Source organism: Saccoglossus kowalevskii, chromosome 15 (genome assembly GCF_978046115.1).
Source record: "Saccoglossus kowalevskii chromosome 15, keSacKowa6.1, whole genome shotgun sequence".
Classification (NCBI taxonomy): Eukaryota; Metazoa; Hemichordata; class Enteropneusta; family Harrimaniidae; genus Saccoglossus; species Saccoglossus kowalevskii.
Genome location: NC_140655.1, coordinates 20,625,076 through 20,651,414, shown reverse-complemented (window position 1 = coordinate 20,651,414; position 26,339 = coordinate 20,625,076). Strand labels below are relative to the sequence as shown.

The window sequence follows — 26,339 nt, the reverse complement described above, 5'->3', positions numbered from 1 at the left end:
AACATGTTATATATTCACCAAAAACAACGTTGCTATGTTTCTAGGTGACAACCACAGTACCTCTATCCTCTATCTAGAGGGACTGTGGTCTAATAAATACTAGTATACTCGGTCACAGTATCTGATGGGGGAAACCCTTGTTTATTTAACTATTTTTAAACCTGGCTTTTGTTATAAGGTCATGGTGATAAAAGGTGGCCTCTCATTGGTCAATGGAATGGATTTCACTCGTTTCATGTTTAAAGAGCGCCGCCAGCGGTAACTCTGTCAAATTTATGTTGTCGCCTGATTGGCGAAATCGGCTACTATGAAAGAGTTTCTTATGAATACCCCCCCCCCCCCCGAGGTTTGATCATTTAAAATATGTAAATATTTGCAAAAATCAGCCACGCTATTGACGGAATGTGATTTAAAGTACTAATAACTTTGACATTTATATATTTATTTCTAAAAGTTATTTGAATTTTCATTGAATTGAACTTTATTCCTGGACTTTATACTCGTACTGTATTGTCATCGTCCGCCTGCACGGTGTTGTTCCGTTCGGACATTCTTCCCTCTGATAGTGGAGTGCTTCGCCGGAACATTCACCTTGAAAATTCAAGATGCTGTATTGTATCAGAGGTACATTATTTGGGGCATGGAACTATAGTTCTGGGTTTATAGTTCCATGCTTGGGGTTTGTAACTACGGTGACACATGGAACTATAAACCCAGTTCCATGGGGTTTATTGTTCCATGGGTGACATGATACCAAGATCCCGTCACAATCTCGCTCTCGCATAAGCGTTCCACTTTGCGAATGCGCATGCCCGAGGTAACTAGGATACTGGGATGTTCAGGTGGATCAAAATAGCTGCCCACGATATGACGGATTACGAGAACTATATTTTCTGTACATTTTCGATGTATTACATTTTTCACTATGATGGTGACAAGAAAAGTTTATTTTTTTCATTACAAACCTTGAACATTGATATGCGTCATGTCAGAAGGTCGTAGCCTCAGTCTCGCTATCTACGAGAAGAGACTTGAATGGGATCTTGACATGATGTCACCATACAGTACTATGCGAGTTGCAAACCCCAAGTAATGTACCTCTGATTGTTTATTCGTCATGTGACTAACGCTGATTGATCATCTGGAAACACGGATTGAGATACATCGAATACATGTATTAGGAAACGATGTTTTGTACACAGTAAGTTGAATTTATTTATTTATTTATTTATTTATTTACTTATTTATTTAATGTACTTTACATGTGTCGCTGTTCTGCCTTTTTCACAATACTAGTACTCCGATTTGTGCAGGTATTTGTGTGTACGTGTACCCTTCGTTGAACCGCATTGACCAATCACCACAGAGCTACTGTTCCGGAAGTTACACCAACTTTTTTTTTATACAATATTCATGAGGCGATCGGTGTACAGGCTATTTTTAGAGTTGGTGGATTTTTTTTCCCATGCGCGTACGATTTGGCAAGATGGCCTGGAAATGTTACAAGTTTGGTGTTTTTGTATCATTGGTAAGTGGTATTTCCGCTCATGCATGTCTTGGCGATCGCGCATTTTCCGATGTTTCTGGGTTGTTCGTAACCGCAGCCATAAACCTGTCTTTTAAGGTCTATGCTGCAGCTAGGTTGTTCGTCGTGTTTGCGACAACGCAGTCCTTTTCAGAAACAAGTGACTGGCGAATGGAGATTTTCGTGAGTGCCCAACTCCTCAAACCAATGGCGGAATTTTTAATATTGATATTTAGATGGTCGTGTAACTGTCTATAAATGTCGTGGGTTGTACAATCTATTAAAATGATTAATCCTCTTTCTCCCATAATGTAATTTTTAATGTAATTTTAAGGCCATGCAAGCTCCTGTGACCTGTATTATCCAGGGTCACGCCGGCGTCGAGCAGAAAACCAGTAGCGGCTACTTTATCCGTTTTTAGCTCCGCTGTCGACTTTGTCGAGCGGAGCTTATCATATGAGTGATTGTCCGTCGTCGTCCGGCGTCCGTCGTCCGTGTCTTCTTGAAAACTACAAGCCTGAATGCTTTGATACTTGGTGTATACCGGTATGTACCTTGGGTAGACCTCTCTCAGATTTGTTCATTTCATGATCATATCTTCAATTCTCTAATTTTGGTGAATATTTTTGTAATTTTTGGTAAAAAGTGATATTTTCGACTTCCTGTTAAAAACCGCAAGTCTAATTGCTTTGATATTACATATATAGGTACTACTACATGTGGACCACTCTCAGATTTGTTCATTTTGTAATGATATCTTTAGTTCTCTAATTTTAATGAATATTTTTGTCATTTTTGGTAAAAAGTGATATTTTCAACTTCTTGTTAAAAACCGCAAGTCCAATTGCTTTGATATTACATATATAGGTACTACATGTGGACCTCTCTCAGATTTGTTCATTTTGTAATGATATCTTTAATTCTCTAATTTTGGTGAATATATTTGTCATTTTTGGTAAAAAGTGATATTTTCGACTTTTTGTTAAAAACCACAAGTCCAATTGCTTTGATATTACATATATAGGTACTACATGTGGACCTCTCTCAGATTTGTTCATTTTGTAATTATATCGTCAATTCTCTAATTTTGATGAATATTTTTGTCATTTTTGGTAAAAAGTGATATTTTCGACTTCTTGTTAAAAACTGCAAGTCCAATTGCTTTGATATTACATGTATAGGTACTACTTGTGGACCTCTCTCAGATTTGTTCATTTTGCAATGATATCTTTAATTCTCTAATTTTGGTGAATATTTTTGTCATTTTTGGTAAAAAGTGATATTTTCGACTTCTTGTTAAAAACCACAAGTCCAATTGCTTTGATATTACATATATAGGTACTACATGTGGACCACTCTCAAATTTGTTCATTTTGTATAGATATCGTCAATTCTTTAATTTTGGTGAATATTTTTGTCATTTTTGGTAAAAAGTGATATTTTCGACTTCTTGTTAACCGCAAGTCCAATTGCTTTGATACTACATATATAGGTACTACATGTGAACCTCTCTCAGATTTATTCATTTTGTAATGATATCTCTAATTCTCTAATTTTGGTGAATATTTTTGTCATTTTTGGTAAAAAGTGATATTTTCTTCTTGTTAAAAACCACAATCATTTATGGTGAAAAATGTTATTTTTGAATTCTTGTTGAAAACAGTCCCATTGCATTGATACTATGCATAATGTTCATTTTCTAATGATATCTTCTGTTCTTTAATTGAAATGTGCATTGCTAACAGCGGAGCTATCTCAGCCGACAGGCTGCTTGTTAATATTCGTGTGCAATATTTACTGTAATTCATTGGATGCCAACCCCCTATATAGATTATCAAGCCCCTGTGGTGAAATAAATTGTAGTATTTTGATTGGATCCGACACTATCTATGTATCGTTTCGTAAACTTTGAACGAATGAGGACGAACCATCTGCGACTGCGTGGTTGTGTAAGTACTAGCATGGAGGCATCGATATATCCCATATGAATCCCCCTAAAACTGTAACCTCCAAAACCCTGCGTTTCATGTAAAGCTTGTAGTGACCGCTTCAAAATATGTTTAACAATGTTAAAATAATAGTTTACCAGAGATCATGCATTATTCAGTATACCGGTAATGTGAAATACTTTATTTTAGGTGAAATTAATTTTTGTTGAAAATGGAATTTATTATCACTGATTTTTTATGAGTTGAATGTAAAATAGAGGGAAAAAGGAATATTTGTTGGATTTAGTTTTCACTTACTCCTTCCTTCAGTGAAAATTCCAAGGGAAAATAAAATATTTTACAGTACTTGGATTATGGGAACTTTATAGGAGATGCACTTTTGATCCAAAAAGTATTTTGGTGTGGATCTGAAAACTTGATTACCTGGCAACCATCACAGTGAAAACAAATGCTGAAAACTCTCAGAAAATAATACCTTGGGATAGTTGTTGATACTCGATCCCCTGAACAGTGTAACTAGATTACCCCTTCTTGTGTAAAATATACAAATTTGGTTGCTCAGGAATACTTCACAGTTGAGTTTCTGCTGTTTCCTCGACTTAAGCTAATTTCACTAGCTCTTAATTTCAACTGGCGTTCCAAAGCAGCTCATGCAGATCCCATAGAAGTACATGGTACAGTGGTGCACGTCTTTGCAACATTCTGTGATAGCTCCACTCTGAGAATACTTTTATAGGTATACCCTGTTCTTTGGATTAATTCCACTAATCTTCACGAGTCATCATTGGAAACTTACAGTTTTAATGTGTACACATTTTGTGTGCACTGGTTGGCATGGATCGATCATTTTCATCAGGAAAATAGTACAGGATTCTTTCGTAAATTCGCCCATTCGAAAAATCGCCCTGGGCGGTTTCATGGCTGTGCCCTTATTTGGGGTTCAAATTTTCAAAAAATTATCATCAAATATTTTTAGGGGCTTATATTTTCATTGAAAAATCCACTTATACCGATTTTCAATGCCGGCAGTTGGAGCACCCAAAATGAAAGAAACTTCTACAGAAGCTAATCTAAAATTTTATACATTTTTTCTTGCTGGATTAAAAAGTAGATAGCGTATCTTTCTCACATTAACGAACCTCGTGCGCCAAATACAATTATTTTGTTTCATTTTATTAGTAAAAGACGTTTCAAATAAAAACGAACTGCAACTGCATTGCTCGGTAGCAAGTGATCGCGGTATCGCAAAGATTGTGTTCTTTGACCTGACAGGTCAAATCAATAATTAACCAATTAAAACGATGGATGATGCCAACGTGTTCAAAATACCATAGCTCATTTAAATTTGTTAATGTTATTGAACGTAGCTCGGAAGAGATTTGTCAATGTTGTTGTACGATCTTTTGGCTTGGATTTTGATGGAAAAGTGGCATGATTTGTTTTTAAATAAAAAATTTAGTTGTTTTACAAAGATAAACTAAGCATTTGTAGTATAATTCAACATTGTTTACAGCTATAACAGCTTATTGTCGAAACAAAGCTAACCTATTCGCGCTAGTCGCAATAAACATCAATACCGGTACTCTTGAATAGGCATCAATGACTATGGCGAAATTTTTAGGCATCAAAAAAGATTAAAATAACACCTTAAAAAAACTGCCGAAAAACGCCCTGGGCGGTTTCTTGGTCCTAATTTTTTTTTTTTTAAACCTGAACTGCCGTTTAACGGCCCTGGGTGAATTTACGGCAGAATCCGGTATATCTGCATGTTCACTACTGTTGTAATTAAATGTACTGATACATGAATTTGTTCCTGTTAAAAAAATAGCTTACATGTATGTCCACCGTTGTTGCAGGAGATTCACTTTCTGGTTGACAGAAATTCAAACAATGGATGTCACATTTCTATGGTCTATGCAATATTTTTTGGGTTGGGGTGTTCGGCAGCTGCTCAAAAACCTGGACTTCAAAAAAAATTGACGTTCAGGCTGCATTCTTGTCCAAAAATTAAAGTTTCTTTGCCAAAAAGTGGCCTAAATTATTATAAAATGGCTGAAAATCTTAAAATTGGGGGTCAAAAATATCGACTTGACTGTGAAATAATGACCACGTAACAATAAATTAAACATCAGGAAAACCTGTATCAATATAAAGTATATAGTAACAAATTACATTGCTGCAAATCAATATTTCATATCTCACACAAATATATCCATTTGACTACTCATAATACTTTGTATATGTATTTCTGTACATTACTATTTATTTAATTTCTTTATGTTACTGGTGAAATGAAATTTAAATTCAATTTCAATATTACCGTAAAATCTGTATTAGAAGCCGCATTCCTAATAGAAGCCACACCCATCCTTTTTGAACGATTGAGACCAAAAAAATTCACCATTCCTCATATGTGTAGATTCTCTAATAGAAGCCGCATCCCCTCTGTTGCATTGTACCATTTTAATAGAAGCCGCGGCTTTTAATACAGATTTTGGAGTACACATAAAAGCATATATATGTTGGTGCAATCAAACTAAGTACCGGTTTTTCTCATTTATTCAAGGTTTTTACCTGTAGGACATCAGCCGATGGAAATTTACGTCAGTGCTATAAAACAGACCCTGAAAAAAGAACTTTCAAGCTCAGGGATGGTACAACGTGTGACCTTTGTCAACCTGGCAATTTCATGGTGCAGTCATGTACTGCTGATTCTGTAACACAGTAAGAATAAAATCATTTCTGAATTACAGTGAATCATGTTATGCATTCCTTTATGTTCGGGTAATGCAAGTTTGAAGCAGAGGAGTATTTTAAGAGGAGTACAATGACTGTATGTAAAATGATGGTCATTTATAGTATACTAATTTGCGGTAGTAAAAATAATTATTTTTTCAAGTGCACGAATTAATAGCGTAAAAACAGAAATTATTGGTTTTTGGTGCGCGAATTAAAAGAGTACTTTTTGATCGATTCAAAAAGGAGCTGTTTTCATAAATTTATTAGTGATTTGTTTTGTTTTCCAATGAACACGATTACAGGACGTTTTTTTAGTGCCTCTGAGACTCATGGCTAGCGACATTCATGGCGTATAGTCGGGCAGAGAACACGCACTGCGTCAAGGACCACGCACCATGTTACACTTGAAATGAAACAGTGAAATGGCAAAGGTCACTCTGTACACAAACAAACAATGAACACGTGGCTACAAAGTAGTCGTCTGGCTCTGCACTGGCTTTTTTTTATTTTTCTAGGCATCGCCCGGGCGATGTTATGGCAGATATTACGAAGCCCATCTTGTCTGGAAAAATAACCCTTCGTTGATAAAAATGATCTCAGAAAATGTTTAGAAAAAATAATGTTTCGCGTTGACCAAATATAATCATGCAAAGTATAAATTCAAAGTGTTTCAATACATTGGTGAGAGGTCGCATTTTACGTGAACATGCATTAAGAAGAAAAAGCAAGCCAAAGTCAAAACGGGGTGCATCATGGACATGACACAACACACGCTGCAACAACTGAGTGATCAGCGACATCATTTTGGGACGTAATTGAACTTCAAGTACTTCTTTGCAAAACTTGCTGCGTGGAGATGCTGACATCAAGTGTGTGTTGACCGAAGTTTGACCCCAAGTCACGCACTGAACCGGCGCGTTACCTTAGCAACCCTTTTCTTTCATGCCCCGCGCGTCAATCTAGTAAAATTGTACTGTAATTACGCAACTTGTATGCAACTCCGTACTGGCTTTGCTTTTCTAATTACGCAAATTTTGTACCGGCTCTGAATATTTCAACTTCGTAATTTATTGCTTTCATGATAATTAGTTTTTTTAACCACGCGTTTGAATTACGTGAGGCATTGGGCAATGACCTACAGAGTTCATGCACTGATATTTAAATTCGGGCCACCCAGCTTGACACAAATCAATATAGTTACTTTTCATTTGTTCAAAAAATCTTTCAACTCTCACAAATACCATGGACGCAAAGAGTTAACTGGGGTTTAAATGAAAAAGAATGTCTTTCTTGGACAACAAATACGTCAGTACAAGATTATGTGTGCAAGGTTAGATTTATAGAACGTACATGACCGCTTAACTCTGTGTTTTTTACCGAATCCGGTATAATGAAAATGTGACACGAGGTCAATCACCCAACCAATCAAAAACGTTAATTTACGCACCATAGGGCGGTTCACTTAAATGATAAACATAATAGAATAATGGCGGACACTTGGTCGATGCAACCCTGTGGATCAGCGACGAAAAAGCCCTGTACTAAGCTTTCCATCACGGAAATTCGTGACCGATGAATTTTTATCGACTAAGTAATAATCTTGCCCAACATCTGTAGTGTCGTTGGGGAATGATTTTTTTCAGGTCAAATCTTTACCGAACCTAAACTGCATGCTTAACTGAAAGGCTGTGATGACGGAGATCATCTGCGATTGCGGCTACACCAAGTACTGATAACATAAAAACTCAAACAAAATGTATATTTTTAATGTCTTCATGCAATATATTCTGAGTTACCCACTTTATTCTGGCCCACGAATTAATAGGATACAATTTTAAACATGTTTTTGAACGCCGCGAATTAAAAGGATACATTAAAAAATTAGCGTTCGAAAATAAAATGGGTGCGCGAATTAATAGACCGCGAATTAATCAAGTTTTTTACGGTAAATGTTTGTTATTACTTTGCTCTTGTGCATGCACTTTCATAAATGTATCTGTGATTCTAATAAGTAAATTTGTTTTTTGTTTTGTAGAATAGAGCAAATACTATGTACTATGATTATCTGATAAGATAACTAACTTACTCATGCTTAATAACAGATTGTTAGGAATGAGTTTCTGGTCATATACATTTATATGCATGGTCACCTGTCTAGGTGTTGTTTATACATGTACATATGCATAGTCACCTGTCTAGGTGTTGTTTATACATGTACATATGCATAGTCACCTGTCTAGGTGTTGTTTATACATGTACACATATGCATAGTCACCTGTCTAGGTGTTGTTTACATGTACACATATGCATGGTCACCTGTCTAGGTGTTGTTTAAACATGTACATATGCATAGTCACCTCTCTAGGTGCTGTTTACATGTACACATATGCATGGTCACCTGTCTAGGTGTTGTTTAAACATGTACATATGCATAGTCACCTCTCTAGGTGCTGTTTACATGTACACATATGCATGGTCACCTGTCTAGGTGTTGTTTAAACATGTACATATGCATAGTCACCTGTCTAGGTGCTGTTTACATGTATATATGCATATATATAGTCACCTGTCGAGGTGCTGTTTACATGTACATATGTATAGCCACCTGTCTAGGTGTTGTTTACATGTACATATGCATGGTCACCTGTCTAGGTGTTGTTTATACATGTACATATGCATAGTCACCTGTCTAGGTGTTGTTTATACATGTACATATGCATAGTCACCTGTCTAGGTGTTGTTTATACATGTACACATATGCATAGTCACCTGTCTAGGTGTTGTTTACATGTACACATATGCATGGTCACCTGTCTAGGTGTTGTTTATACATGTACATATGCATAGTCACCTGTCTAGGTGTTGTTTATACATGTACATATGCATAGTCACCTGTCTAGGTGTTGTTTATACATGTACACATATGCATAGTCACCTGTCTAGGTGTTGTTTACATGTACACATATGCATGGTCACCTGTCTAGGTGCTGTTTAAACATGTACATATGCATAGTCACCTCTCTAGGTGCTGTTTACATGTACACATATGCATGGTCACCTGTCTAGGTGTTGTTTAAACATGTACATATGCATAGTCACCTCTCTAGGTGCTGTTTACATGTACACATATGCATGGTCACCTGTCTAGGTGTTGTTTAAACATGTACATATGCATAGTCACCTGTCTAGGTGCTGTTTACATGTATATATGCATATATATAGCCACCTGTCGAGGTGCTGTTTACATGTACATATGCATAGCCACCTGTCTAGGTGTTGTTTACATGTACATATGCATGGTCACCTGTCTAGGTGTTGTTTATATATGTACATATGCATAGTCACCTGTCTAGGTGTTGTTTATACATGTACATATGCATAGTCACCTGTCTAGGTGTTGTTTACATGTACACATATGCATGGTCACCTGTCTAGGTGTTGTTTAAACATGTACATATGCATAGTCACCTCTCTAGGTGCTGTTTACATGTATATATGCATAGCCACCTGTCTAGGTGCTGTTTACATGTACATATGCATAGCCACCTGTCTAGGTGCTGTTTACATGTACATATGCATAGTCACCTGTCTAGGTGCTGTTTACATGTATATATGCATAGCCACCTGTCTAGGTGCTGTTTACATGTATATGTGCATATAAATAGCCACCTGTCTAGGTGCTGTTTACATGTACATATGCATGGTCACCTGTCTAGGTGTTGTCTATACATGTACATATGCATAGTCACCTGTCTAGGTGCTGTTTACATGTACACATATGCATGGTCACTTGTCTAGGTGTTGTTTAAACATGTACATATGCATAGTCACCTGTCTAGGTGCTGTTTACATGTTTATATGCATAGCCACCTGTCAAGGTGCTGTTTACATGTACACATATCCATGGTCACCTGTCTAGGTGTTGTTTAAACATGTACATATGTATAGTCACCTGTCTAGGTGCTGTTTACATGTATATATGCATAGCCACCTGTCTAGATGCTGTTTACATGTACATATGCATAGCCACCTGTCTAGGTGTTGTTTATACATGTACATATGCATATCCACCTGTCTAGGTGCTGTTTACATGTACACATATGCATGGTCACCTGTCTAGGAGTTGTTTAAACATGTACATATGCATAGTCACCTGTCTAGGTGCTGTTTACATGTATATATGCATATATATAGCCACCTGTATAGGTGCTGTTTACATGTACATATGCATGGTCACCTGTCTAGGTGTTGTTTATACATGTACATATGCATAGTCACCTGTCTAGGTGTTGTTTATACATGTACATATGCATAGTCACCTGTCTAGGTGTTGTTTATACATGTACATATGCATAGTCACCTGTCTAGGTGTTGGTTACATGTACACATATGCATGGTCACCTGTTTAGGTGTTGTTTAAACATGTACATATGCATAGTCACCTCTCTAGGTGCTGTTTACATGTACACATATGCATGGTCACCTGTCTAGGTGTTGTTTAAACATGTACATATGCATAGTCACCTGTCTAGGTGCTGTTTACATGTATATATGCATATATATAGCCACCTGTCGAGGTGCTGTTTACATGTACATATGCATAGTCACCTCTCTAGGTGCTGTTTACATGTACACATATGCATGGTCACCTGTCTAGGTGTTGTTTAAACATGTACATATGCATAGTCACCTGTCTAGGTGCTGTTTACATGTATATATGCATATATGCATATATATAGCCACCTGTCGAGGTGCTGTTTTCATGTACATATGCATAGCCACCTGTCTAGGTGTTGTTTACATGTACATATGCATGGTCACCTGTCTAGGTGTTGTTTATACATGTACATATGCATGATCACCTGTCTAGGTGTTGCTTACATGTATGTATGCATAGCCAGCTGTTTAGGTGCTGTTTACATGTACATATGCATAGCCACCTGTCTAGGTGTTGTTTATACATGTACATATGCATATCCACCTGTCTAGGTGCTGTTTACATGTACACATATGCATGGTCACCTGTCTAGGTGTTGTTTAAACATGTACATATGCATAGTCACCTGTCTAGGTGCTGTTTACATGTATATATGCATATATATAGCCACCTGTATAGATGCTGTTTACATGTACATATGCATGGTCACCTGTCTAGGTGTTGTTTATACATGTACATATGCATAGTCACCTGTCTAGGTGTTGTTTATACATGTACATATGCATAGTCACCTGTCTAGGTGTTGTTTATACATGTACATATGCATACTCACCTGTCTAGGTGTTGTTTACATGTACACATATGCATGGTCACCTGTCTAGGTGTTGTTTAAACATGTACATATGTATAGTCACCTCTCTAGGTGCTGTTTACATGTATATATGCATAGCCACCTGTCTAGGTGCTGTTTACATGTACATATGCATAGCCACCTGTCTAGGTGTTGTTTATACATGTACATATGCATAGTCACCTGTCTAGGTGCTGTTTACATGTATATATGCATAGCCACCTGTCTAGGTGCTGTTTACATGTATATGTGCATATAAATAGCCACCTGTCTAGGTGCTGTTTACATGTACATATGCATGGTCACTTGTCTAGGTGCTGTTTACATGTACACATATGCATGGTCACCTGTCTAGGTGTTGTTTAAACATGTACATATGCATAGTCACCTGTCTAGGTGCTGTTTACTTGTATATATGCATAGCCACCTGTCAAGGTGCTGTTTACTTGTACACATATCCATGGTCACCTGTCTAGGTGTTGTTTAAACATGTACATATGCATAGTCACCTGTCTAGGTGCTGTTTACATGTATATATGCATAGCCACCTGTCTAGGTGCTGTTTACATGTATATATGCATAGCCACCTGTCTAGGTGCTGTTTACATGTACACATATCCATGGTCACCTGTCTAGGTGTTGTTTAAACATGTACATATGTATAGTCACTTGTCTAGGTGCTGTTTACATGTATATATGCATAGCCACCTGTCTAGATGCTGTTTACATGTACATATGCATAGCCACCTGTCTAGGTGTTGTTTATACATGTACATATGCATAGCCACCTGTCTAGGTGCTGTTTACATGTACATATGCATAGTCACCTGTCTAGGTGATGTTTACATGTATATATGCATAGCCACCTGTCTAGGTGCTGTTTACATGTACATATGCATAGTCACCTGTCTAGGTGCTATTTACATGTACATATGCATAGCCAGCTGTCTAGGTGCTGTTTACATGTACATATACATAGTCACCTGTCTAGATGCTGTTTACATGTACATATGCATAGTCACCTGTCTAGGTGCTGTTTACATGTATGTATGCATAGCCACCTGTCTAGGTGCTGTTTACATGTACATGTGCATAGTCACCTGTCTAGGTGCTGTTTACATGTACATATACATAGTCACCTGTCTAGGTGCTGTTTACATGTACATATGCATAGTCACCTGTCTAGGTGCTGTTTACATGTACATATACATAGTCACCTGTCTAGGTGCTGTTTACATGTACATATACATGGTCACCTGTCTAGGTGCTGTTTACATGTACATATACATAGTCACCTGTCTAGATGCTGTTTACATGTACATATGCATAGTCACCTGTCTAGGTGCTGTTTACATGTATGTATGCATAGCCACCTGTCTAGGTGCTGTTTACATGTACATATGCATAGTCACCTGTCTAGGTGCTGTTTACATGTATGTATGCATAGCCACCTGTCTAGGTGCTGTTTACATGTACATATGCATAGCCACCTGTCTAGATGCTGTTTACATGTATGTATGCATAGCCAGCTCTTTAGGTGCTGTTTACATGTACATATACATAGTCACCTGTCTAGGTGCTGTTTACATGTACATATGCATAGTCACCTGTCTAGGTGCTGTTTACATGTATGTATGCATAGCCACCTGTCTAGGTGCTGTTTACATGTACATATGCATAGTCACCTGTCTAGGTGCTGTTTACATGTATGTATGCATAGCCACCTGTCTAGATGCTGTTTACATGTACATATGCATAGTCACCTGTGTAGATGCTGTTTACATGTACATATGCATAGTCACCTGTCTAGGTGCTGTTTACATGTACATATACATAGCCACCTGTCTAGGTGCTATTTACATGTACATATGCATAGCCTGCTGTCTAGGTGCTGTTTACATGTACATATGCATAGCCACCTGTCTAGATGCTGTTTACATGTATGTATGCATAGCCAGCTCTTTAGGTGCTGTTTACATGTACATATACATAGTCACCTGTCTAGGTGCTGTTTACATGTACATATGCATAGTCACCTGTCTAGGTGCTGTTTACATGTATGTATGCATAGCCACCTGTCTAGGTGCTGTTTACATGTACATATGCATAGTCACCTGTCTAGGTGCTGTTTACATGTACATATGCATAGCCAGCTGTCTAGGTGCTGTTTACATGTACATATACATAGTCACCTGTCTAGGTGCTGTTTACATGTACATATGCATAGCCACCTGTCTAGGTGCTGTTTACATGTACATATGCATAGCCACCTGTCTAGATGCTGTTTACATGTACATATGCATAGTCACCCGTCTAGGTGCTGTTTACATGTACATATGCATAGCCACCTGTCTAGGTGCTGTTTACATGTATGTATGCATAGCCAGCTCTTTAGGTGCTGTTTACATGTACATATGCATAGCCACCTGTCTAGGTGCTGTTTACATGTACATATATGCATGATCACCTGTCTAGGTGTTGCTTACATGTATGTATGCATAGCCAGCTGTTTAGGTGCTGTTTACATGTACATATGCATAGCCACCTGTCTAGGTGCTGTTTACATGTACATATGCATAGCCACCTGTCTAGGTGCTGTTTACATGTACATATATGCATATAGTTTGTAACCCAAAGATTATTTTGGGACTGTTAATTCATTAGAAAACACACAAAAAAAATGGCAACTACAATTGTTATATATTATTTTCAGGTGCAAGTTATGTGAACATAATATGTATTTACCGTATTACAACTTTTGTCAAGAATGCTGGCTATGTTCTGAACGTTGTTTTGGAAAAAATCAAGTGGTAAGTCTATAGTTCTTTCATTAAATTACTGTATTTTGTAATGAAATTTCAAAATACAAGAACTTAAATATTACAGGGTGTGGCTTGGATAATACTATACATATACTTTACATTTTAATCTCCAGATTTCATATCTATCCCGTATAACATTTGGCTGAAACACTACATTTATTGTTGTGGTCGATGCCTACCTGCACTCCTATTTTTTTGAGAAAGTTGTTTATACATTGCATAATAATGTTAATTGGTTTATTATGTAAAATCATGGAGATATATTGCTCGATGGCACTATGAAATAGCGTTCTTCTTGTGTTACAGAGACATGTTTTGAGAAACTTGTCCTAAATGTTTTCCAAAAATCACTAAATTTAGAACAATTCTATAGGGCTCAACTTTGAAAAAAAATTGCATTTTTGACGTTTTGAAACGTAATTTTTGTAAATAATTTCAAATCATCTTATCGGTCTCCAGCCTACTAATTGAGATATGGTATATTGTCATAGGAAATTGACAAAATAGTCTCTATTCCTTAAAAAAAAAAAAAAAAACATTTCTCACCAAAATTAGACTGATGAATGACAACTTTTTTTTAGGTCAATACACTCATAAACCCAAGGAAAACAATTTAGTGAAAAATGAATTTGCATACATGAATAGGCTTCTATGTTAATAGTGATTAATGTTTTCAAACAACTATGTATTTTCATGCTTTCAAGGAAAGAGTCTGTACAATGGGTAAGTGCTGCTGAGTTGGTGAATGATAAAATTAATAAGTGCAGCTTTATGCTGGTTGACTGCTTACATGTTGACTTGATATGTATATTTAACTGAGCTATTTGCTAAGGATGAAACCCTGATTTTTTTTTAACCAATTGATAAGGTAAAAGGAACCTTGATTTTTTTTGGCATGTGTTAACAAGGCTTAATATATAATACTCATGCACATGTCCTTCAAAATGTCTCGTCATAAAACCTGGTGTTTGATCGTTGTTTGATTTTTTCAAATACTGGCATATTGCATGTCTATGGTAATCATACATAGACTGTGCTTCGACATTGACCTTTTAAAGCGAACCTAAATGCGGCCTTAATTTATAGTTGTGTATATTCTAAACTGTTTTTGAAATAATATTGCAGTGGTTTAATTTTGTTTTAATTATAACTGTAGCTTGGATAGGCATTTGAAGTGCTTGCAATTAAACACCTTGGAGGCCATTCATAGAGGGGAATAAACAACGAACGAACATATTTAACATCCGGGTACTTTTCAAAGCTATGACGTGAAAGGCCATAAATACCTCATTCCACATTCAGTTTACCTTTCAAAAATTGTTAGTTACTTTTTTTTTTGGTGAAATCTGTCCAAACACATCCTACTTTGATATCGGTAATTCACTTCTGCATTGTATTACCAAAATGTCTTGCATCGATATGACACAGCATTTAAAAAACAGATATGATCTATCAGGTCAAATGATGTTGTTGCAGGTCAAATGATGTTGTTGCAGGTCAAATGATGTTGTTGCAGGTCAAATGATGTTGTTGCAGATCAAATTGTGAAATTGTGCATTAAGAGTTTGCTGATGAAGACTTTGATTTTGAGCATGTTCCAGCAGACCCTATTAATTTTAACCTTGTTAATTCTGATGTTAAGAAATTAATATCGTAAATAAAATGCATATTTTTTGTGGCCATGCATTTCTGTTTTTTCATTGTAAAAATGTTGTGGAAATCAATGACAACGTAACTAATTTTGCAATTTTATTTTCCCCAAGAAGACGTAATAGGTCACACAGTGAATTACAATTGTCATTTGCACAAGTTACTGTATTTTTATTTTTTTATTTGTTTTTTATTTCATCATTTATTTCTTAGCTAAATGACTGAATTTGATTGCATAACAAACATTTTTCTTGGTGAATGTAAAATTGCAGGTTTTGTGTCTCTAAACAATTGGATAATAAGCTGGGATAATGATGTTAGATGCGTTTGTATTTTAAGTCACAATTTTAAGTAATTATTATTCATGTCCTATGTGACAAAGGTGTCTGGTAATATAGTTATAAACATATGTTACAGTACTGCAAATTACTTTATTTTCACTTGAAATTTATTTTCACTGGAGGAATGATTCAGTGGAAATAAAATCCAGCGAATATACCTTTTTTTCCTATTTTTTTACATTCAACTCTATATAAAACAGCTAAAATGTCTTTTTAGCAAAAATTGTTTTCAGCTAATGATGATAATGATGATGTCACAACACCTTTGCTAGATTGACCAATTGGACTTCTGACATCCATTTTAAATTTATAGCAGTGCATAAGATTAACTGTCCAAATATGGTTGGTTTATTGCTGGCATAATGGTTGTGGCTTCAAGTAATCATAATCATGTAATATTGTTTGTTTCACAGGTTGTCCAGGAGTGCGATGGTGTACATAAAAGAGAATGTGGTTGCGAACCCGGTACTTATCCAATGTATGACAATATGTGTATACGATATTCGTGTCCACCTGGAGAAAGAGTGTCATTGAGAGGTCAGTTAACCAAAAAGCGTTAAATTAGAGTTTTTTCAAACAATTAGAGCATGCCTCACTAAAATACGTTATAAATTGAATTTTTCTCAGTTAAGTAATTCAATAATTTTGCTTTTGATGGAATATAACACATTTTGCAAAATCTAACAAATTATCAAAAAAAAAATTGAAACCTCTAAAATCAAAATGTTGCACCCACCTCGGCCAGAAGGATTAAAATTAGCTGTTGAAATGTGCCATTTTTTACTGTTGATTAAAAAGCACACAATGAGAGTCTTTGCAGTTACCCTGTCTATGTGCATTAGCTATATTAACGTTGCGACAACTTTGACTTATCTTCACACCTAACAAGTGATGACAAACCTACCAAGTGGAGACCCTCACTATTTTTCATAATTTATATTAATATTTTAGCAAATTTAAGTCAAATGCAAGTAGCTCAGGGTAGGTAAAGAAGGAAGATATGGTTCAATTTATATTAATATTAATATTAATATAACTGTACCATACCTACCCCCTTGACTAACTCTAAGATTTGCAAACATTTCTATGTTAAGTCACAGGATGTATGATGTTATTTCTACTTTGTTGCATTTTTATTTAATTAAACAATTTAGATTAAATTAAACTCTAATTAAATCGCAACCCTATATAAGGTTGCATTTTAATCTAAACATAATGCAACTATATTAAAAGTTAATTCAATGCGTATCATCACAACGACAGTAAGATGTTTACGCATTTGTGTGTGTGTACTTTTATTACCGTACTATTGTTACAAGGACAAAAATACAGATATATACAACTTCCAAGCACACTCACACCTTTCTAGGATGTTTTTAATAATGCACAGACCTGATCGGTTTTGGTTTAAAATATGTTCATGAATATCTCATTTGCATAATATTTAGTCAGTTTTTGTTTTTTCCATCAATATCCCGAGTACTAATGTTCTTATTGCAATGAATCTTGGTACATAAATAAAGACAATGCGAGAACCTAATTAGTTGGGTTTAAATACATCCATATTTATTACCTAACTTGCGTAATAATTGTTGGTCTTCCACCATTAAAAGAACAAAACATCACATTCTAATGAATCTAGGTACATAGGTGTCCTGGAACAATGCACTGAGAGCTGATTGGGTTGAAATCTGTGCGTAATAATTATCTAATTTGCATAATAATTAACCAATTTTCACCCTGTATCTCAAAAAACAATTATTGCATTTTATTTCAGTATAAGTAAGTCTTAGAATATCAGTGACTGCAGGGGCCAATGCTTGAGACTTGATTAGTTTTGGATTGAAATTTGAGTACTGTAAAATATTTTATTTTCGCTTGGAATTAATTTTCGCTATTTTTCGCTGCAGGAGTGATTCAGTGAAAATAAAACTCAGCGAATATACCTTTTTTGCTGTGCTATATTTTACATTTACATTGTAACTCGCCAAAAATCAGTGAAAATAAATTCCATACAAAACACCTAAAACTTATTTTCAGCTAAAATAAATTCCAGCTAAAATAAAGTATTTTACAGTATACAAATTGAATAATTTGCATAATCATCACATTTCATTGAAATTTAGTACATAGATGCTCTTGGGGTAATCACAAACATGATTAGTTTAATGATGAAAAACATGCATATTGTTTATCTATTTGTTATTAGCTAATTTCTAATACTCAAAAAATCATATTTAAAGCGCGGCAGTTGTCGCGCCGCGTCCTGTTTGATATGAGACTCATAGCGACGTATACAATGCATGTAAGATACATTGTTTATTTACATGAAATTCGAACACGCGCTGCGCGATGACCACCACGCTTTAAATTGAATTGGGCAGAGGTACTTTGGAATAAATCAAACAGCAAATCATACATGTAGATGTACAATCAAATTAATTTTCTGCAAGTTTTATAAACATCAATACTATTGATAACATTGTTTTTAATGTTGTGTATCTTAAATATCAGACAAATATATTACTCACCAAGATTATTGTTTGAAGGCTAATTTTAAATTTTAAATTACTTATTATGTCTCCAATACTCTTAGCACACCAGATTTCTGTCTAAGCTTTCTTTTATTCTACTTTTAGCCAAGTTTGGTATTGATGTTCGCTGTCGGCGATGTCCGAAAAATACTTACTCCAGTGCTATGAACAGTCTGATCTTTTGTACGCCCCACACAGACTGCTACGCCATCAATCAGGACATTAAGTTTCCAGGCAATGCTACCCATGATGCAGTGTGTGTGAGCCATGAACCAGTTGACGAATTGTTGCCATCAGATGCTTTGAATAATCAAATTAAATCAGATGCTGATAATAAATACAGTGAAGGTATAGGATACTTGTCCTGTAATAACAATTATTAAATGCAGGATATTTTTTAAACGCCTATTACCCTGGGGAGCAGATCCTCTGGCAACCATAAAATTCTGATTGACCAGGGATCACATGTGGCCACAGTCTTCAACTGTGACCTGTCTGATAGTTATTTTGTCCCCAAGGAAGCCATAGAATAATCCATTTTAACTTAGAATTATCAAAAATTCTACACCCTGGTAGGGAGAACCCTATCTCCCTACTTAGTGGAACCGCTAAATTACAGTGCTCCCTATTGCAGTTTTTTTCTAGAAAAACCATTGCCATGTCTTTCTCATTCATATATCCTTTTATTCTGTACTCGTTACTTTTATTTCTTGATCTTCATATTACTGTCATTTTAACCTCTGTGTGCAGTGCAAGTATAGCGTAAAATTATAAAGTACTTAATTTTGTTTTCCACTGTCATTCAGTACTTTCCAGAGGACATTTGAAGCATAGTTGTGTTGCTAGATTAGTCAAACAAGTATGATTGGCACATATAACAATTGATCAACAATTGAAAAATTTGCATATCATAAGTCTATTTAAATGGGACCATGATATGCCATGCATGGTTGTGAACGTCACCTGTGCATGCGTCAGACGGCCATAGCGTGTCATTGTTTACAAACAAGCGTCTACCCATAAGCCTTTGCGTTTTTAGCATGTGTTGCTATCGTCGCTTGGGACTCTATTCCCGTGTGTGCACAGGTGGCGACCCTCCGGCTTTAAGCTATATGCCTATTGTTTACATTTGTACATATCATTTACATTTCAGATGCGATTGTAAACACAACTTCTGATACTGACTTGAGAGACACTTTGGCGAAGTCCAGTGTTAATAACTCATCCAAGGATGTCTTAACATCTACAATGCCTCACAGTGAAGTTTCACCAGAAATTTTACCAGAGAATACGGTAATTAATGTATCAGATGCCATGGCAACAAGAATAGAGCCTGACTTGCTTCAAAGGGAAGTATCACCTGATATCTTATCAAAGAATACAGTATTTAATCAATCAGATCAGATGGAACCTGAGTTGCCAGATAATGGAAAGAAAGGAACTGATCTTGATTCAGTATCAGATACTGTGGGGCCCACATTACCAGATACAGTTCCAGATATTCCACAAGAAAATGAGCTGCCAGATTCCTCTTCAGAGAGTACTGAACCAAAACTGTATGATCCAGATGCCCTGCCAGAGAACATTGAGTCTAATATAAAGGTATACAAACAAATGTATTATAGCTTCCTACTTAATATTTTGAGCCCATGCCATGAGCTTATTCAGGTTTTTGAGGAACATTCAATGCATCTCCGTACCAAGATACATCGTACATCCACCCCTCGCGCTTACTTTGATCTTTGCCGGCAGTTTCCCATCCCTCTTTTAGAGGGTCTATGATGCAAATAGCAAACGATACTTAAATGCACTTTTAATAAAAGCACATCTCCAATAGTAGAGCCTATTAACCAAAAAATTGCATTTGCTGTATAATAAATCTTAGTGCGCTTAGAGCTAATTTAAGATAAGTGCAATATAAATACTCTTTATTATTATTATTATTATTATTATGGCCACACCGACTTAATTTTATGGATGACATCTGCACGCACATTAGTTTTCGTCTGTTCTCAAAAACAAAAAAAATCTCCAGCGACGAGTCTCCACAGATTGTTTTCTGTCTGGAACTTGCCGACTCATATTATCACAAAGTGCCAGCTTGTCGTAAAACTAGTTTTGGACCACCTCAAAACATGCCAATTTTGTCCTAAATGATTCTAACATGACGACCACGTGAGCATAAAAGTTGAGAGGAAAAATGGAGGGATTGTTGTAGACTGGTACGTAATTGACGTCGGCCAGGGAGATGTGACGTTTACACAGCTATACGAGAGTTTGGTAGCGGCAAGCGAGTTTCGCCCAGACAACTTTAAAGACATATTGTCCAGAGTGGCTATCTCGCGTTTCTTCTGCAACGATGAGAGAAATGGGAGAGGAGGGGAGGTGTATGGTGGTCTAAAAGTTGGTCAGGCGACAAGTCAGTTTGGTTGTTTTGTTAGCATTGAAGTCAACAAAACTGCAAAGAAAGCAGAGGAAGTTCCTCGGCCGAAGTCCGCTTTCGAGGTGAAGAAAATTTTCTTCTTATTTTTTTTTCATTATCTGATTTGAATAATTTGCTTGCACACACAGTGCAATGTTTTGTTAGTTATTGTCATAAAATAGTGATATGTACATTCCGCCTTGACTTGTACTGAAAATGGTGTTCATGCTGTACCTTGAATGCAGTGTTTCTGACTGAAGGTACTTCATCATGACTACATGTACGAGAGCTTGTCTGAAATGGTTATACCTGTGAGAGGTGTACATCAACATCAACAAAGACTTCTTGTTGTATTTTTGTTACACTCTGTTCTGTGGTTCAATTTGTAATACCAGCTCCGTAGTCCTGTGGTTTTAGCAGTATTTTTTTTTTTTTTGGCAGGATTTTTTTTTTCGCCCTCCCGCATTAGTTTTCAGGTCTCCAGAGGATGTCATCCATAAAATTAAATCAGTGTTACCTATTTAAATAATACCCAAATTTACATGCACTATTTAAGAAAATATGATATATTATTACTTTTGTAGAATATTGACACCTATCCTGTCAAAGATGAATTTGAGGAGAATGGTGATGGTGTCATTCAAAATAATGATGATGGTGAGAAAGAGAAGGATAGAAATGTTAATCAAGGTACAGGAACTACTGCAGTTTAAGTGAAATTTATGTGATGAATAATAAATTTGTATACCTTGGCAATATAGTCCTGGTAATATACTTATTGAGAATTTCTTCCTATTTAAGTACACTATTTTTTCAGACATTTTGACATGCTAATTATTTATTAATTTACTTAAAAATAACACTTTTGTTTCTTTTCTAGTTTCTACTGTTCCACAGTCAGTCGGTTCAACTGAACAGTCTGATGACACTAATCAAATAAATGAAAAACAATCTAGTTTATATTCCCACACCATTGGTTTGATTGTTAGCGTTGTGTGCATTGTTTTAACTGGGGTATCAGTGACTGGAGCATATATCTGCCATCGTTTTAAGCGTGCAAAGAAGAAGATGTCACCAAAGAGATCACAACAATCTGTAGGTTATTCAATGGTGAATGTAGGCATGGGACCAGAGCAAGGTATTTGTAGTGATTCAGAATTCTTTTCATATTGTATACATGATATCCATTTAAAGCGTGGCTCTGCAATCCTAGGGATTGCACCAGTGCATCATGGGAAATGTCATTTGCATGGACCGCCCAGTTATTTACTTGGTACATAGCTGTTATCATTTCAACTGAAGGTGTTAATTCCGTAATATAACATTTGAAAGGACTTATTAAATGTTGTTTTTAACACATTTGAATTTAAATTACTATTTGAATTTAAAAGCTTTCAACTTTTTTCAGACTCTTACACAACTCTAGATGTGTGTGTAAAGTACTATTATAATCACCTTTACTTAAATTTCCCAAAATAAACTTTATAATTTTATTTACTCCACAGAATATGTTAGTGGTCAAACCACTTTGCGAACTAATTTATCATGTACTCGACTTCTTCAACAAAATCTTGTTCTAAAACCTGGTAAGTCTTGCAAATAATTGTACGTATACTACCTTTTAAAATACTACAACTTTGAAAATTATCTAGAAACTATTATTCCAAAACACACGTCGACAATATAACCAAGCTAAGAATCAGTGCACATACACTGCAAATAGAAATAGGAAAACACAAAAATATTGATCTGATCAAAAAAAAAAATGCTTAATATGGCCAGATTCTACAGTGCAAATATTACAAAAAATGGAGAGATGATCTCTTCAACAAACACAACATACTCCAGGACAATTGCTCTGACTATGAAAATTTGATAAACATACTAAATCGAAAAAATAGACAAATGTTAAAAGAGTTAAAGTGCCTGTGAAATGGCTGCTATTTTCACGCCTAAAATTATCTATTGATACATAAATATTATTAATTTTTATGTTTCTAAGCATGAATTATTTTTTTTAAGTGAAAAAATGTGTTTTAAACTCAGTCTACGACAACTTTATTTTCGTGTATTTTAAAACATAAATTCCCTTTGTGACGTCAGAAGGGAAAGTTGCATGGCAGCTTGCATTGCCGATACGTGTAAATAAAGCAAATTTCTGGTGCTGTTTTCTCATCTTTGACTATATTGACACTTATGTACTTGTTCGTCGAGGAGGATTGGACCATAATGAACACATAGTATCAAGTTTGTTGCATGTGGTTGAGTTAGATGCGAAATATGTCCGGTCTGGTGTAGCTGGTCATCGTGGTCGGCACTGTCACCGGCGCACGTTTGTACACTGTCGCTGGACTCGGGCACTGAACAAAATCAATTGACGCCTGAATTGTCTTGTTATTTAGCAGGTTACTAGGCACATCACTGTTTTATTTCATCGATCGTCTGAGTAAAGAAAACATTTAAAATTAAAATAAAAAGAGAACATATTTTGACATTCTAAACATTAAATTATAGTGATCAATAAAATAGAGAAATAATTAAAAAAAAAAAGACAAATCACAGTTACTAAATAAATGACTGCCGCGTGGAAATAAATTTGTTGAAATGGGTGAACGTGTCGGGTCACGACGGGGAAAAGTGCGTGAATGGCGGCGTTTAATTGGATAACAAAAATAATTGAGAGCAACTCACATACAGACAAATTCAGACGATTTAGCATGATTTTCATAATTATGACATATTAAAAAATACTTGTTGAAAACACATTGGCAGCCCAAGCCTGGATTCTTATTCTATAAATTATTACCCAGATCAAGCAACAAAGGTGTGAATTCGACATTCAACACCAATCACCGGACAATTCAGACACTTTAGTAGCCTGTGAAAATTAAAACAGCCTGAGGGCTGAGTAATTTCCTGTTTGTCCGACGCTTCGTCTTCGTGCCACTATCAAAATTACTGCTAACTTTTACATAACACGGGTGGTCTCTATAAAGCGACATTCAGGATCGCAAAAAAAAATCAAATCATTTGAAACACTTACTCGACGTCTCTCTCCCTTCTGAAATCCGCCTCAGTGATCATGGGCTGGTCCGGAATCTATTTTTTTAAAAACGTTTTGTAATGCGCCTCGTTGTTTTGTCATGGACAAGGACAGTTTTTCGAAAAAAAGAATCTGAGGTGAAGTGAACACTACATATGACGCTGTAAGGAGGAGGTCCACCCTAACTTTTCTCGTTATTTTCACAGCTTTCGTCCACCAATTTTGCACCTTCGGAACGATTGGGAACGTGTAAATACTTACACTATGACTATACGCACTACTGCAACCATCCACAACACAACGTTTAACCATCGTAAATGTTTGTTGGGAAAACAACTTCTAAAAACTAAAATAAAATAAAATAGACAAAAAAAAGGAAGAAACGACGATCAATGTATATATTTTAAAAGTGTGTTGAATGACACAGTGTTATAAAAGTACGGCCCAGGGGTATGGCTTCCTCTCATATTTTAGCATTTGGTGGCGCACTTTCGGCGAGAGTCGGAAATCCAGAAACAGTCGACCGTTTCAGGATAGGTGGACGTGGCTACTGCACGGGAAATATCTCAAATTTACTTGGATACGAGTAATCATTTTCAGCAAAAAAATCAATAACTGCCCATTTCAGTGAGGCACAGATCTAAAATGGGAAACGTGTGGGTGGGCATTGCACAGGCACTTTAAGTAAATTTATTTACCAGTGTTTTACTATGAGGGAAGACAGTTTAAAAAAAAGATTTTATTTTTTATTATACATGTTTTTTATAAATTATCTTTTTTTTCTTTCTTTCTTAACTGTTATATATTTTATTAGTGTTAGTTATATTTGTAATTTTTATTTTCTATCATATTTTATATATATATTACCTTTATTGTATTGATACGATTTCAATAAAGTTAATATTATTATTATTACAACTTTACTTCTACTTAATAAAATAATGACAATTCAGATTTGGTATTTGTTGTATTAAAGCTTTTTAAAATCAATTACAATTAAACTACACATACAATACAATAATAGATTTTAAATAAACTACAACTAAATCACCATACCATTTTGAAAAGATTGTAAGAGCATTGCTCTCCTACTCACACAACCAATGTGCAGGGCTATTAATCCAGCGTTGAGGGGGAATGCATCCATTTCAAAGGTCAAATTTTATAAAATTGTCTTAGTACATAGGAATATCAAAGAACATGCGGAGGTTAGCTCATTAGGCATCAATGCTTACATTTTTGGCTCCCAGGATATTTTCAAAAGACAAAGCCTGCTGTAGATACCCAGTAAACCCTTTTAGTGACTGACTATTTCTGTCACCAATCATAAGTTTTAAACCCACGAAATTTTTTCAGAATTTTTCAAAATTTGGTTCAAAACATTTTAGCCAATTGTACAATATGTCTATTTGGTCCAAAGTTCAGAAAAAAAAATATGGAAAAATACATGAATAGTGGCAAAATGTTGAACCAAAATTTGGCCAGGAAAAATTATGGCCCTCAAGGGTAAATGCATCTCTATTTTTGATAGAATAAATATGGTGTTTATTTCTTCCTATCTTTTAGATAAATATATTGAAGAACTGTTAGAGGATATTGCCAGTGGTGTCCGTAGAAATTACTGGAAGGCCTTCCTGCGATCCAGTCCAAGTCCTGGACTAACAGATAAGGACATTGAAGATATGGAATACAAATATGGCAATGAAGTACTAACTGAGGTTATCTACCAATGTCTGTGTTGTTGGAAGAATCGCTGTGGACTGAATCCACCTTTGAAGGAACTTTTACAGTCCTTGGTAAAATTTGACAATGTTCTGTGTCGTAAAGTGATATGTGAAAACTGTACGTGGGAGGATGTACCAAATACTGCTGCTTGTGATTAAACTATTTACTTTTCTGCCACATTGTGCTTTCGGGGAAAATCAGTTTCAAAATTTAGTCGTCATAAAAATTTATTCAGAATGATCATGATAAATTTGGGTTTGTATATGCGCTAATTATGTACCACTGGTCTGAAACTGATTTT

The 26,339-nt window shown here is 35.7% G+C and overlaps 1 protein-coding gene across 1 annotated transcript; it reads left to right on the top strand.

Annotated features, from left to right (window-relative positions):
* Nucleotides 1–1,437: 1,437 nt before the first annotated feature.
* LOC146734056 (uncharacterized) lies at nucleotides 1,438–26,339 on the top strand. Its single transcript, XM_085508510.1, has 10 exons — nucleotides 1,438–1,528; nucleotides 6,041–6,198; nucleotides 14,215–14,311; nucleotides 16,653–16,851; nucleotides 18,954–19,196; nucleotides 20,002–20,450; nucleotides 21,855–21,960; nucleotides 22,151–22,408; nucleotides 22,776–22,856; nucleotides 25,880–26,339. The coding sequence occupies exons 1-10, from the start codon at nucleotides 1,466–1,468 to the stop codon at nucleotides 26,194–26,196; spliced, it is 1,971 nt and encodes a 656-aa protein (XP_085364636.1). The 5' UTR covers nucleotides 1,438–1,465; the 3' UTR covers nucleotides 26,197–26,339.

What these genes read in the sequence shown, in the direction of transcription:
- LOC146734056 (XM_085508510.1), top strand. Translation starts at nt 1,466, where the DNA reads ATGCGCGTACGATTTGGCAAGATGGCCTGGAAATGTTACAAGTTTGGT. An exon ending in TGATAATAAATACAGTGAAG is followed by an intron (nt 19,197 to 20,001) that starts GTATAGGATACT and finishes TTTACATTTCAG; the next exon opens with ATGCGATTGTAAACACAACT. An exon ending in ACATTGAGTCTAATATAAAG is followed by an intron (nt 20,451 to 21,854) that starts GTATACAAACAA and finishes TTACTTTTGTAG; the next exon opens with AATATTGACACCTATCCTGT.